The 12,068-nt window shown below is 38.7% G+C and overlaps 1 protein-coding gene across 1 annotated transcript; it reads left to right on the top strand.

Moving 5' to 3' along the window:
• Window positions 1-1,551: 1,551 nt before the first annotated feature.
• SLC16A14 (solute carrier family 16, member 14) lies at window positions 1,552-12,004 on the top strand (the record flags this gene model as incomplete). Its single annotated transcript, XM_010191213.1, is given in 7 exon segments — window positions 1,552-1,604; window positions 1,606-1,814; window positions 2,694-2,837; window positions 9,247-9,321; window positions 9,324-9,907; window positions 9,909-10,236; window positions 11,964-12,004. Coding segments are annotated over 7 exon segments (1,434 nt in total), but the record flags the coding sequence as incomplete, so codon positions are not given.
• Between the last annotated feature and the right edge of the window lie 64 nt (window positions 12,005-12,068).

The raw sequence follows: 12,068 nt of genomic DNA, 5'->3' as shown, positions 1-12,068 counted from the left end.
TTATGCACTGGGCCTAAACCACGACACCCCTTAGTCCATAAAGAGCATCCATCTATGAAAAATTTGATACCAGATGTACAATATATTTTAGCTCCAATTCACTATGAGACAAATCAGTGTGCTCTTGGAGGAATCCACATGTTCAATCTGTCCTTAGTTACATGTCGGCTCTGACTCCATCTCTGTTTTAGTATGGAATACATCAAGGCCTTCTCTGTATGTTTATCTAGCAATAAGAAAAAAGTAAAATAGTTTGGAAATGCAGTAACTTGAGAAGCAAAATATACTCATGAATTTAAAGACAGCAGCACAAATTTTCAAGTAGTACAGAATATGAGTTGCTCCGTTCACTGACAGCTTTCAGTAGAGAGAAGCTAGCCCTGAGGCACACCTGAGGGCTCACAGAATAACATAAGGAGCTTTTTTAAACAGTTTTTGATAACTTCTTTTTTCTCTTTTGACTACTGTGAAGCTGATGGCTCTTTTTCTTTCTCTCTGGAGAAGAAGACAAAAAATTACTATCTTTGGTAATTTGTGTCATAGAATTTCTAGTCTCCATGGAGACCTACGTGGTGCTCCGCAGTCAGGTAACATTTCATGTTGCAGCAGAAATTGGATGCGGGAAGACTGGTTTCTGCAACTTGCCTGTTAATCAATTAAAAACGAGATTTGAAATTAATTTTCACATGGTCTTGCAATCTTCACTTGGACTACCAATGAAAGAAATCAAAGTAAACAAATTAAGGTAGCATGGCCTGATCCTACATGCACTTATGCATATAACTCTGCCACTCAGTTTGATTCTGATAGGTGTTGACACTAATTTGGAAAAGTTCTTTGGTTTTAGTAGGGTTATATGGATTAATACTATGGAGAGTGAAAGGTGTTTGTCAAGTTGACTCTAATAAAAAGCTTGCCAGAGAGGTAGCAACAGTCCTTTTGTTGTAATTTATATAAGCAAATCATTTTGAAAATCAAGACCCTTAAATCTTTACCTTTGTCTGTATTCATTCTTGTTCTTCCACTGCTAAGGAAGAAATACATCTCAAAAATGGTTTCCTCTGAAAAGATGTGGTAACTTCATCTACCTGCCTCTTCAGGAGTTACTTTTTTTTTATTTCAAGCTTTGTCAACTTGAACACAAAGGCATATTATCTTACCGGGACAGCAGAAGGTGATACAGAGAAAATATACAGAGACCAGTCGTCTTTTGTGACTGCAGTCAACCCATGAAGAGTGAGTGCTCTCAGCCACCTACAAGTAAAGTATACAGTAATAGAAATAATGCAGCCTGCTGTCAACCTCTAAATACTCCTGCACAGACAGCCATGATAACAAAATACACAAATAAATGCATTACTTAGAGAATTTTCTAAACATTTTACATTTGAACAATGAAATCCCAGTATTCACTTTACAACTGCACTAAACCACAATGGTGAAATACAATAGTGCTTTATGCTATTCACTATAACCAAACTAGAAAATCTGATAATTTTGTATGTATTTTGAAAGTATTTACTGCATCTGTTTCAGAATACTGTGGAGAAAATGTATGCGAGTTGAGAGGTTATTGGATATGATTTTGGAGATGACTCAAAAAGTTAGGCTTAAGCCAATTAAGCCTAATCCAAACATAGATGAAGGATAGGCTTGGATGATTGTACTTTCGTCTTTCCTTGTGCACATACTTATCATGGGGTCTCAAATGGCCCTTGGAATACTCAACATGGAGTGGCTTGAAGAGTTTAATCAAAGTCGTGACTTAACAGCACGGGTCAGCTCCCTCAGCATGGGCATTACACTTATTGTAGGTATGTCTCAGCATAATTTATTTCAAAATTACATAGGTTTTTAGAATATGTTTACCACTCATCCCTCAAGAATTTTCTTGCAGTTTTCCATTTTATTAGCAGAGCTGCCCAAGTTCTCCTGAGTTGCCTTTTTAAAGTCACCATGACAAATTTTACAAGTTAGAGGGAGAAAGGGAACAACAGGAAAGATTACAGAGAAGACAATTACTGCAGGAGACAGCATGAGCAGGAAAGGATGCCTGTGGCTTGAAGGTCTCACTACAATTAAGAAAACAGATGATCTGAAGTGTGTGGTCTTTCCTGTACTATCTGTGAGGAGAAAATGTTGCATTTGCACAGTTTATTTTTCAGTTTAGCAGCTGAACTAAAATTTATTTTTTAAGTTGTGGTAGGATCAACCCCAAATAATATCTGGAGGGGTATATGTTTTTGTGTGTATGCATATATATATATATATACACACCTATACCCCTCTGTCTCTATAAATTGAGTTTGAAACGGTTGTATTTAGGTCTGCCTAAAATATTCCAGTGCAAACAAAACAAAATGTTGACTTTCTAGTTACTTGTGAAAAAGGCCTGCACTCACACAGCATTTGTGTTGGGAACAATGGTTTCAGTTTCTTCCTCTGTTTAAACTGTCCTTTCTTCATGGGACAACTTTGAATTTAGGTCCTGCAGGTATTTGCTAAGTATTTGGTTAGTTAACTGGATTTTTCTTTCCATAATTTTAAACAGTAATAGGGAAAATAAACTGAATTGCATGTGCAGCCTGATGCTTAACATTTTGTTTAAAACATTAAGAATCTCCATGTGAAAAACTATTAAAGAGTCTAGAGAATTAAATCAATAATTTCACATTTTTTCATGTTTTTAACAGGTCCTTTCATTGGTTTGTTCATCAGCACGTGTGGGTGCTGCAAGACTACTATAATTGGAAGGATATTGAATGCCCTAGGTTGGATACTGAGTGCCTATGCCTCAAATGTGCACTATCTCTTCCTTTCATTCGGAGTGACAGCCGGTAAGAGCTGTATTAATTGTTGAAATTTCTTTCAATTATTTTTTATTCTTTTGAAGGCTACCTGGGTGAATAAAGAGGGAAGGTAGACTGTAAAGTTATTCCAGCTTTTCTTTCACACTATTTACAGCCTGTTATCTTTTCAGAAAATTTATTTACTCAGTGGACTGAGGGCCATGACTTTTGGTGTCATTTAAATCTGCCTTGCGAAGATGGTATTTTTATCCGGTTCTCCCAAGTGAATATATTAGAGGACATTTTTAATTAGAAGAATTAATGTAACCCAAACGCTAAAAAGTGGAATTTAAAGATCTTAAAACACTGTTGAATTGTATATCTAGCTAACTCTGTCATAGGAAGAAACAGCAAATGCTTTCTACGGGAGTTGCTCCACATTAATAAGATACCAGATTGTGAGAACTATGTACTGCTTCAAAACCCATTTTAAAGGCTGTTATGGGTTATTGCTTGTAGGTTCCTAAACCCAACTCTCCTGCAGTAGGGTGAGGAAGAGAATCAGAAGGGTAAAAGTGAGATAAAGACAGTTTAATAAGTAAAGCAAAAGCTGCATGCACAAGCAAAGCAAAATAAAGATAGAATTCATGAATTCCCGTAGACAGGCAGATGTTCAGCCATTTTCAATAGAGCAGGTTTTCACCACGTGTAACAGTTACTTGGAAAGACAAATGCCAAAACTCTGAATGTTCCCACTTCCTCCTTTCCCCCAGTTCTGTTGCTGAGCACTACCTCATATGGCATGGGATATCCCTTTGGTCAGCTGGTGTCAGCTGTCCCACTGGGTCCCCTCCCAGCAGACACAGTGCAGCCCAGGCCCTCGCACTGGCAGGGCCGCATGAGAAACCAAAAAGACCTTGGTGCTGTGTAAGCACTAAGCAGCAACAGCTAAAACAGCCCTGTGTGATCAGCAGTGTTTGGGTCACAGATCCAAAACATAGCACCATGTGCGCTACTATGAAGAAAATTAACTCTATCCCAGCCTCAATTAGGACAATTCATGTGGCCTTATTTCACATGTACTTTCTAATAACGGATATAAAGGATTCTAGTAAGACACTGGGTACTAGTTTTGTAGGTAGAGTTTGTGCAAGAAATAGTGAGGGAGAGGTAGAAATGTCATTAAATTAAACCATACACATTTTTTTGTAGGTGGAAAAAAGCCCAAGCTCTTGATTACAGTTTAAGATATACCCCGATTTTCAGGAGGTCATAACCTTTCGTTTTGAAATAGCCGTCTGCTGAGATCTGGGAGGCAAGTGGTCAGCATAGATGTGGGCTTTGTCTAACAGAAAATTTTGTAAATCACTTGAAACAGCTTTTGCATTTCATCATATAAAAATAACTAGGTAATCACTTTTAGCTGTGTTCCTGACTGTTTTTCTGGGGTGGGAATGTATATGAAATCTTTGGCTCACAGAGATGTGGATTTGAAAAATATGGTCTTTTCATGACATAAGGCTGTTGAGTAAGAAGCAAGGCATTAGCGGCACTAACTGATTATTTGTTTGCTTTGAAACTTGCTCGTTCAGAAACATAAGAATGGGAGAGGTATGAAAGGAGCAGCGAGAAGCCTGTGTGCTGTACTTCATTGTGGCATCTTAATCCAGATGTTGAAATGAAAATGTTAATTTAAAAATGCATGGTTAGTATTTTCATTTGTTACTCTCAAGTTGCAGAACTATGCAAAGCAACTTTACTTTTTAAGTAATCAGTGCACGGTCCTTCTCCAAAAATGCATTCTTTTAGGAACTGAACGTGTAACAGCTTTACAAAAGAAAGTGCAAAATAATGGAGCGTTTTTTCTGTACAATTTTGGAGAACTACAACAGTTAACTTCAATTATGACTGAGGAATAAGCTATTCAGTATTTCAAGACTGTGCAGAAGACATCAAACATTCACTGATTCTTGTTGATGATGCTTTTTCAAATAATTTCTGGGTATATTTTATACAGCTTTGCAGTGACCATCCATACAATTAGAAGTCGTCTCTCATACCAAGACCCTAATCCTTCAATGAAATCCCCATAAGCATTCACTGCTATCAGTAGATGGCAAGTCTGGGGGCTGTGTATAAAATCCAGGTCCTGCAATAGTTGTGAAAACATCACTGGAGGTTGGATTTCCCTGTATTTCCTAACTGTGGCCTGCCTGAGCACTTTCCCCAGAAGAGAATTAGTATTTTAAATGTCATGCTGACCTGTCACCTGCATGTTGTTTATTTCATCCTTTAGATGGCAATTGTCCATCTTTAAGGGTCAGCTCTGAAAGTCCTTGGATATCTTTCCATCATCAAATCCTCCAGGCTTCACGGTGGAGAGAAGCAGTGGGAGCTTTTTGCTGCTCACATACGGTTAGGTCTTGGGCTGGGTTCTGCAAGTGCTGTCTCAAAAACTGACATCAGGTTTGCATTCCCTTTGGATGGTGGCTTCTTCAAGTGGCTTGATAACATTTTAGCTTGAAGTGCAGTAAGCTGCCTCCTTGTTTGATACTTAAAACAGTCCTTTTGTACCATTGCCTGTAGGTAATTTCTATAGATATTTCTTAGTGCTGGGAAAGTTAGTGTGAAATTAATTGTGAGTTCCTTGTTACCAGTTACAGTCCTGAGATAGTCCAGGAGGGTTTGGAGTTTTTTTATCCTTTCTCATGGACATACATTTAACGTTTCAAAGCAGCATATGGTAGTGTTAGCTCTTGCAGCTTGGCTAGCATCTTCTTCTAACTTGCATCTAGGTGGAGCTTTCTGTGTTTTGCATTCCTATTTTTTTCAGCAATGCTTCTGTTGAAGAGGTCACAAACACAAGAAGAAAAACTTATCTATGCAGTAGCAGATAAGCAGGCACTTCTTTATTGCAGCACTGGGGAGACGCAGAGGATAGCTCCTCTAATTGTGCTCCGAAGCCCATACATTTTCACAGCTCATTTATACATTTCTAACAAAGTGATTTCACAAGATTATACAAGTATGCATAGAATGCCCGCTTTTTAATTTGCCCTTTACCATGATTGGTTTGGCATGCAAAATGAGAAAACCTTTGCCTTATCACAACTGTTCTACGTTTGGTGTGTACCTGGGAGACCGCAGTACCAGGGGTCCAGCCTCTCCTCTTGGACCAGGAATACCATTCATCACCACCTTTACTACCAGGTTCTCCCTTATCCCCTTTTGGTCTGGGGCTTCTAGAAGCTCCTCTTTCTTCTGGCACTCCTTGTAAGCCAGGCATCCCTGGTATGTACCTTCTCTAAGCACTTATACACGTGTCTTGTAATTTTAACTTTACAGTTTAAGCAAACACCTACTTTAACTACTTTAATTATTTTAATCAATCAGGATGTTTTCTTGACTACAACGCTCCCAGCATGGAATTTGGAGTATGATTTTAATCTAAGCCAAGTCAGAAGATATTGCACTTCTTGGTGATCAGACCAGGGGGATTCTTGCCCCAGCCCCATGCACCCTCCTCCCCAGCCGGACAGATTCAATGTAGCTACCTGAAAGGAGGGTGTTGCAAGGTGCGGTTGGTCTCTTCTCTCAAGTAAAAAGGTATACGATAAGAGGAAATGGCCTCAAGTTGTGCCAGGGGAAGTTTAGATTGGATATTAGGAAAAATTTATTCACTGAAGGTGTTGTCAAACATTGGACCAAACTGCCCAGGGAAGTGGTGGAGTCACCATCCCCGGAGGTATTTAAAAGATGTGTAGATAAAAGATGCTTAGGGCATGGTTTAGTGGTGGACTTGGCAGTGCTAGCTTAACAGTAGGACTCGATGATCTTAAAGATCTTTTCCAACCTAAACGGTTCTATGATTCAAATTACATCTAGAGCCACTAATAAATAGCAACTGGTTTTGCTACATTTTTTTACAATCAGAATCTTAGAAAGAAGAAATATTTTGTAGTTTTTATTGGAATTAGGTCTCTAGAAACCTTTTGATATATGTAAGAGCCCAATCAAAATATGAAAAGGCACATGTGTTTAGGCATCTTGAAAACCAACAGATCTTTAGTGCTTGAATGCTCAGTTTCTAGCAAAATGTGGCTTCTTGTGAAAAAAATCAGTTACTTTAAGAAAGTTATGTAGAAGAACCCAGTATATGTAGAAGAACCCAGTATTACCTACTTAAAGCACTACTCCATTTTATTCAATGCTTATTTCTGGAAAGAGGTACTGTTAATCTATTTGAAACAAAAATGTTACAGTGATCCAAGTAAGAAATACACAATTTGGTCTTTACCTATTATCTGAGCAACACAGAGCAATTCAAGGGGCTTTGAAATATTATTCGTTCCATGGATAACATGGATACTTATGTTTGCAAATGAAGCATGGTATCTATGTTACATGTGACAGACAGAAGGATTATGAAAAAAATGAATTGTTTGCAATACTAATAATAGCTTCAGTACCTTTCGTTCTCTCCAACTATCCTTGCACAGAATTTCATCGATATCTGCAGTATGTCTGTAGATATTTTGCTATTTAACTCTCTAGATGGAAAAAAAATGAAACTAACAAGGATCACTGTGATGCCTCTTTATACCACCATACCGTAGATTTCAGTAATGTTGTAAATTCCTGAACAAAGAACAGTAATTACAGGGAGGGTTCTGCCCTTTTCAGAATTTCTGCTTCCATATGTGTATTGAATATAAACAAGCAGACAGGAATCTACACACTTTCTCTCAGCCCTTGCTGCTTAAGAGCAGCAGAAAGAGCATACACAAAATACCAGACAAAAAAAGCAGAGATTATACAAAGAATTAAAAGAAAAATCTGAAGCAAATTTTTACACGAGGTGAAGTGAGATGCTGTCACAGGAGTAATTCTGTGCAGAAAACCATTGAAGAGATCCCCGAGATGTTTTCTCCAGCTCCATGAGACCAGCCCCTCACTCATCATTTCCTCACTTCTTGGCCCCTCACTCACTGTCGTCTCACTTGCCATTGCCTCACCATCTCCTCACTCATCATCCCCTCACTCACTGTCCCCTCACTCATCATCTCTTCACTCGCAGTCCCTTCACTCGCTGTCCTCTTGGTCACGATCACCTCACTCACGGCCACCTCATAGAAGTGCTCATGCTTCATGCTCTCATGGCCACTAGATGTAAGACTGCTGTTCACTTACGGTGGCTGCCTGATTGTGCAGGGAAGCACAGTAAATGCTCATGGAAGCATGAGCCTATGCTATTTTTTCACAGCATATTGCAAAGGCAATGGCAGGCCGGTGTGACAAGGCAAGCAGTCTTCGGGAGGCAGTTTTCCTTTGAGTTTGCACCTGGATTTGGGGAGGGAGAACTTGTGCAAAATAAAAACCTGATCATGTATTTGCATAGTAAAGAAATAAATGCTTCTGACAGGCAAAACAGGTCAGCTCTGACCACTGTACACTGACATGATGTTGAGGTGCTTTTCTTCAGGCTTTGCTGGAATAACAACTCTTTCTCTGATCTAGCTGTAGCTAGATCCAGCTGTAGCTGCACGCACCTATGTATCATCTATTTAGGAAAACTTTTAAGCCCAAAACAGTTTCCTAAATTATGATCACAGTGGATTTGGAAGCATCTTCTGCATACACCTCTTTCAACTCACATCCCCTCTGTCAGGAATTTGCTGTGAGAAAAACTGAGCAGCTGTTACCTTTAATGATGTGTTTGCACAACTCTCAAACAATTTTTGCTTGAAATAGGTAATATTAATACCCTGTTTTTCAACTATAAGTGGGGGAATTTCTACAAATTAGAGATCTGCCTATTAAGAACGTGCCTGCACGGCTGTTGTGTGGCCCTAGCTGGGCTTCCTTAGAATGCCCAGAGAGAAACCTGGAAGCCACCCAAGGTTCCATCACAGGGCTAAATCCCCATGCTGACTCTTGAAAAGTATCTCACAGTCAGTGAGGCTCCACAGTTATAAAGCAAGGACAAAAACCCAGTCTGACCTTCATTGCTGGTGAACTTGGGCAAAAACAACAAGATGTGCCCACTAAGCAATTTCTGGTTGCTGATACAATCAGATGCAAGTATTACAAATACAGATATTTAAAAAGAGGTTTTATTTATGTTTATCGCCATATTAACTGTCACTGATTTATTGTGGAATGTTTGGGGCTTTCCAGTGGTGTCATGCTGAACTAGGGTAAAGGTTTTACCTTCCACATGTTTCATTTTTTGCAGCAGATAAATAGCAGTATTGTATTCTCACATGAATGGAATGAGTACTGCAAATTTTGGAACATCCTACAAGACAGAAATGAAAGTTAACATAAGAATTGAATATTTATTCTCAGTTTTAGTACTATGCTTGTGCAAAAGTTAGGAATAAAACTGATTAATTTTTCACTGCTTTCTACCTCGTTGCTAAAAAGTTCAGATTGACTTCAGTCTTTATTTTCATAGGCATTGGAAGTGGCATGGTTTATCTGCCTGCGGTGGTCATGGTAGGGCAGTATTTTCAGAAGAGAAGAGCACTTGCAGAAGTACCACAGGAACAGGTTTTGGAGCTTTCCTAATGACTGTCTTGCTGAAGTATCTCTGCACCAAGTTTGGTTGGAGGAATGCCATGTTCATCCAGGGCACCATCTCCTTGAACCTGTGTGTCTGTGGGGGACTTATGAGACTACTGTCCCTCAAAGATGTTGTTAGTGAAAAATACATTGTGAGAAGCAGTAGTGAAGATAATCAGGCAAAAGTTTTGTCCCATTCTGCAGAGACTATGAAATCTAATGGAGTCCTCAGTGAAGAACCAGAAAAGAAAGAGGAGACAACAAATGAAGAAGTGCTTGACTGTGTTCAGCACATAGAAATTTGTGATAAATCTAGAAGCGGAAGGAATATGTACGGACTGCGTGTTCTTAAGATAGTGAGCCAGCTGACAGTTACAGTCAGGAAGGGCTTTGCGATATGGTACTCCAGCTACTTTGGAGCTGCATCACTGTTTACCAATAGAGTATTTGTGGCCTTTATTATTTGGGCTTTGTTTGCCTATAGCAGCTTTGTCATTCTCTTTATTCATCTTCTAGAAATAGTCAAGCAGTACAACTTATCTAGTCAGAACAATTGTATTTCCTTTGACATCCATTATAGCCATTGTTCATATTTTTGGTAAAGTGATCCTTGGAATCATCTCTGATCTCCCATGTATCAGCATGTGGAACGTATTCCTCATGGCTAACTTTACCCTGGTCACCTGCTTTCTTACTTTGCCACTAATGCAAACATATGTGAGCCTGGCTGTGGTTTGTGCTCTAATAGGATTTTCTAGTGGCTATTTTGCTCTAATGCTTGTTGTGACTGAAGATTTAGTTGGAACGAAACACCTCGCAAATGTCTATGGCGTCATCATTTGTGCCAACAGAATATCTGCATTGCTTGGACCACCCTTTGCAGGTAAAAAGTTCAAATTTCTAAGCAACAGATGTTTGTATAATAACCATATGACTTGTTATATTATTAAGCTTTCTTATGTTATGAGCATGTGTAGTTAACAAAATTATATCTGCTCCAGAATAGACACTTAACATCCAGCTTTACGTTGTACAAACTTACAGATCACATCTGCTGAGTATCAGCTCACAATTCACACACTACAAATGACTATCCTTGCAAATAACCCCAAGTCTATTACAATCTATCCTTCATTTCAATGCTATGTTTCCTTAAATTATTATTATATAACTTTTTAAATTGAGAAAGGTTTAACCTATTTTTTGTGTTTTGAGAGGTATGTGCACTATACATACTCATGCATCTATTTAGATTAAAAAATGAAAAGCAGTTTTCAGGGTGGGTGAGTGTTTGTACCATGGTATTATCCTGAAGAACTATAAAATGTGTTTGGCTGTCACCACTCTAAGCTGCCAATGGATGTGTTTATTTCACTAACTTAGCTTTGCCTTCCTTCAGCCAGAAATATCTACTCTAGGGATGGCACTGCTCATAATCTCTTTACTGCCATCCACAGCAGAAGGTATAAATTTATATATGTAATCTTTAAAGTTACTTAGGTTTAAACAAACATTCATTATAAATTTTCTCATAGAAAGAGACGGGAAGTATGGAAGAGAGACAGTTACTGATTGTCAATACTATAGCCAGGCTACGGCTGTCTTTTACAGAGCTGGAAAACAGAAGAAAGCCATAAGAAACCTTGTGAGCAATGGCCATGGTCAGCCAGGGATGGCACTAGGCTGACCTGATGCTAATAGCAGGACAAGGAACCCAGAAAAGCGAGAATGCTCTCATTTTCTCCTCCTACCATTGAGCGAGATGACACGATTTCGAAGAAAGCTCATTTAGTGCCCTTTGAAAAGCAACAGTGTTTTTACTCTACCATGTATTCTTTCAGCATCTCTCAGGCTGTGCTGAACGTGTCTTTGCATTTGGTCATTAGTAACGAAGTAAACAGAATACAATTAGTTGATGTTAAAGAAGTTTCTGATCTTGAGGTTACATTGCAATGCAGCCAGCATGACATGAGAAAATTTTGCTATTTGGGGTTCTCAGACCTTTCTGAAGTGAGTTTTATGTATTTTTGCCAAGGAATTAAGGTTGGAATGAGAGTCATCGCAGTACTGAGATTATCTCTCTTGAAAAGCCTTTTATTGGTACGTGAATCTTTGAGAAAGCTGTTGGGAACATGTATACTTGCACAAGGCACAGCATTGGAACAAGCTTGCACTATTGGGCATTTTACAAAGAAAATAGTAAGAGTGAAAGAATTGGTTTTGGATCCCAAAATGTCTATTTTAAAGTCAGACTTGTGATCACTTATTTGAAAAGTGTATAGTTTTAGAAAGTTGCTTGGCTTCTTAGAATGGCTTCTTAAAATAAGAGTCCTGTTTTAAGTCTTCCGTGATACTTAAATGAGGGGATAGATTTTTGCACTAGTTTTGGGCTTTGGTGAATGAACAAGAGATTTTGTTAATACGTGTCCATCTGCACCATCTAGAGGAGGAGACAATCACCACCTCACAAAACATCTATACATTTGACTGAAATGTCATAAAAGAAATGTGCAGCACAATGTACAGTATTTTTCATAGTTTTGTATTTTCCTGTGCAATGTACTTTGTTCTCAAGCTTTGTAACAAGCATGTTTTGTCCTTGTGTTGCAGGTTGGATCTATGACATCACATAAAAATACGATTTTTCTTTTTACATATCACAGAAACACAGAATCACAGAATATGAGGGGACCTCGAAAGATCATCCAGTCCAAC

Source organism: Mesitornis unicolor, unplaced genomic scaffold, assembly GCF_000695765.1.
Source record: "Mesitornis unicolor isolate BGI_N332 unplaced genomic scaffold, ASM69576v1 scaffold1239, whole genome shotgun sequence".
NCBI lineage: Eukaryota > Metazoa > Chordata > Aves > Mesitornithiformes > Mesitornithidae > Mesitornis > Mesitornis unicolor.
This window is presented reverse-complemented; position numbering and strand designations above follow the sequence as displayed.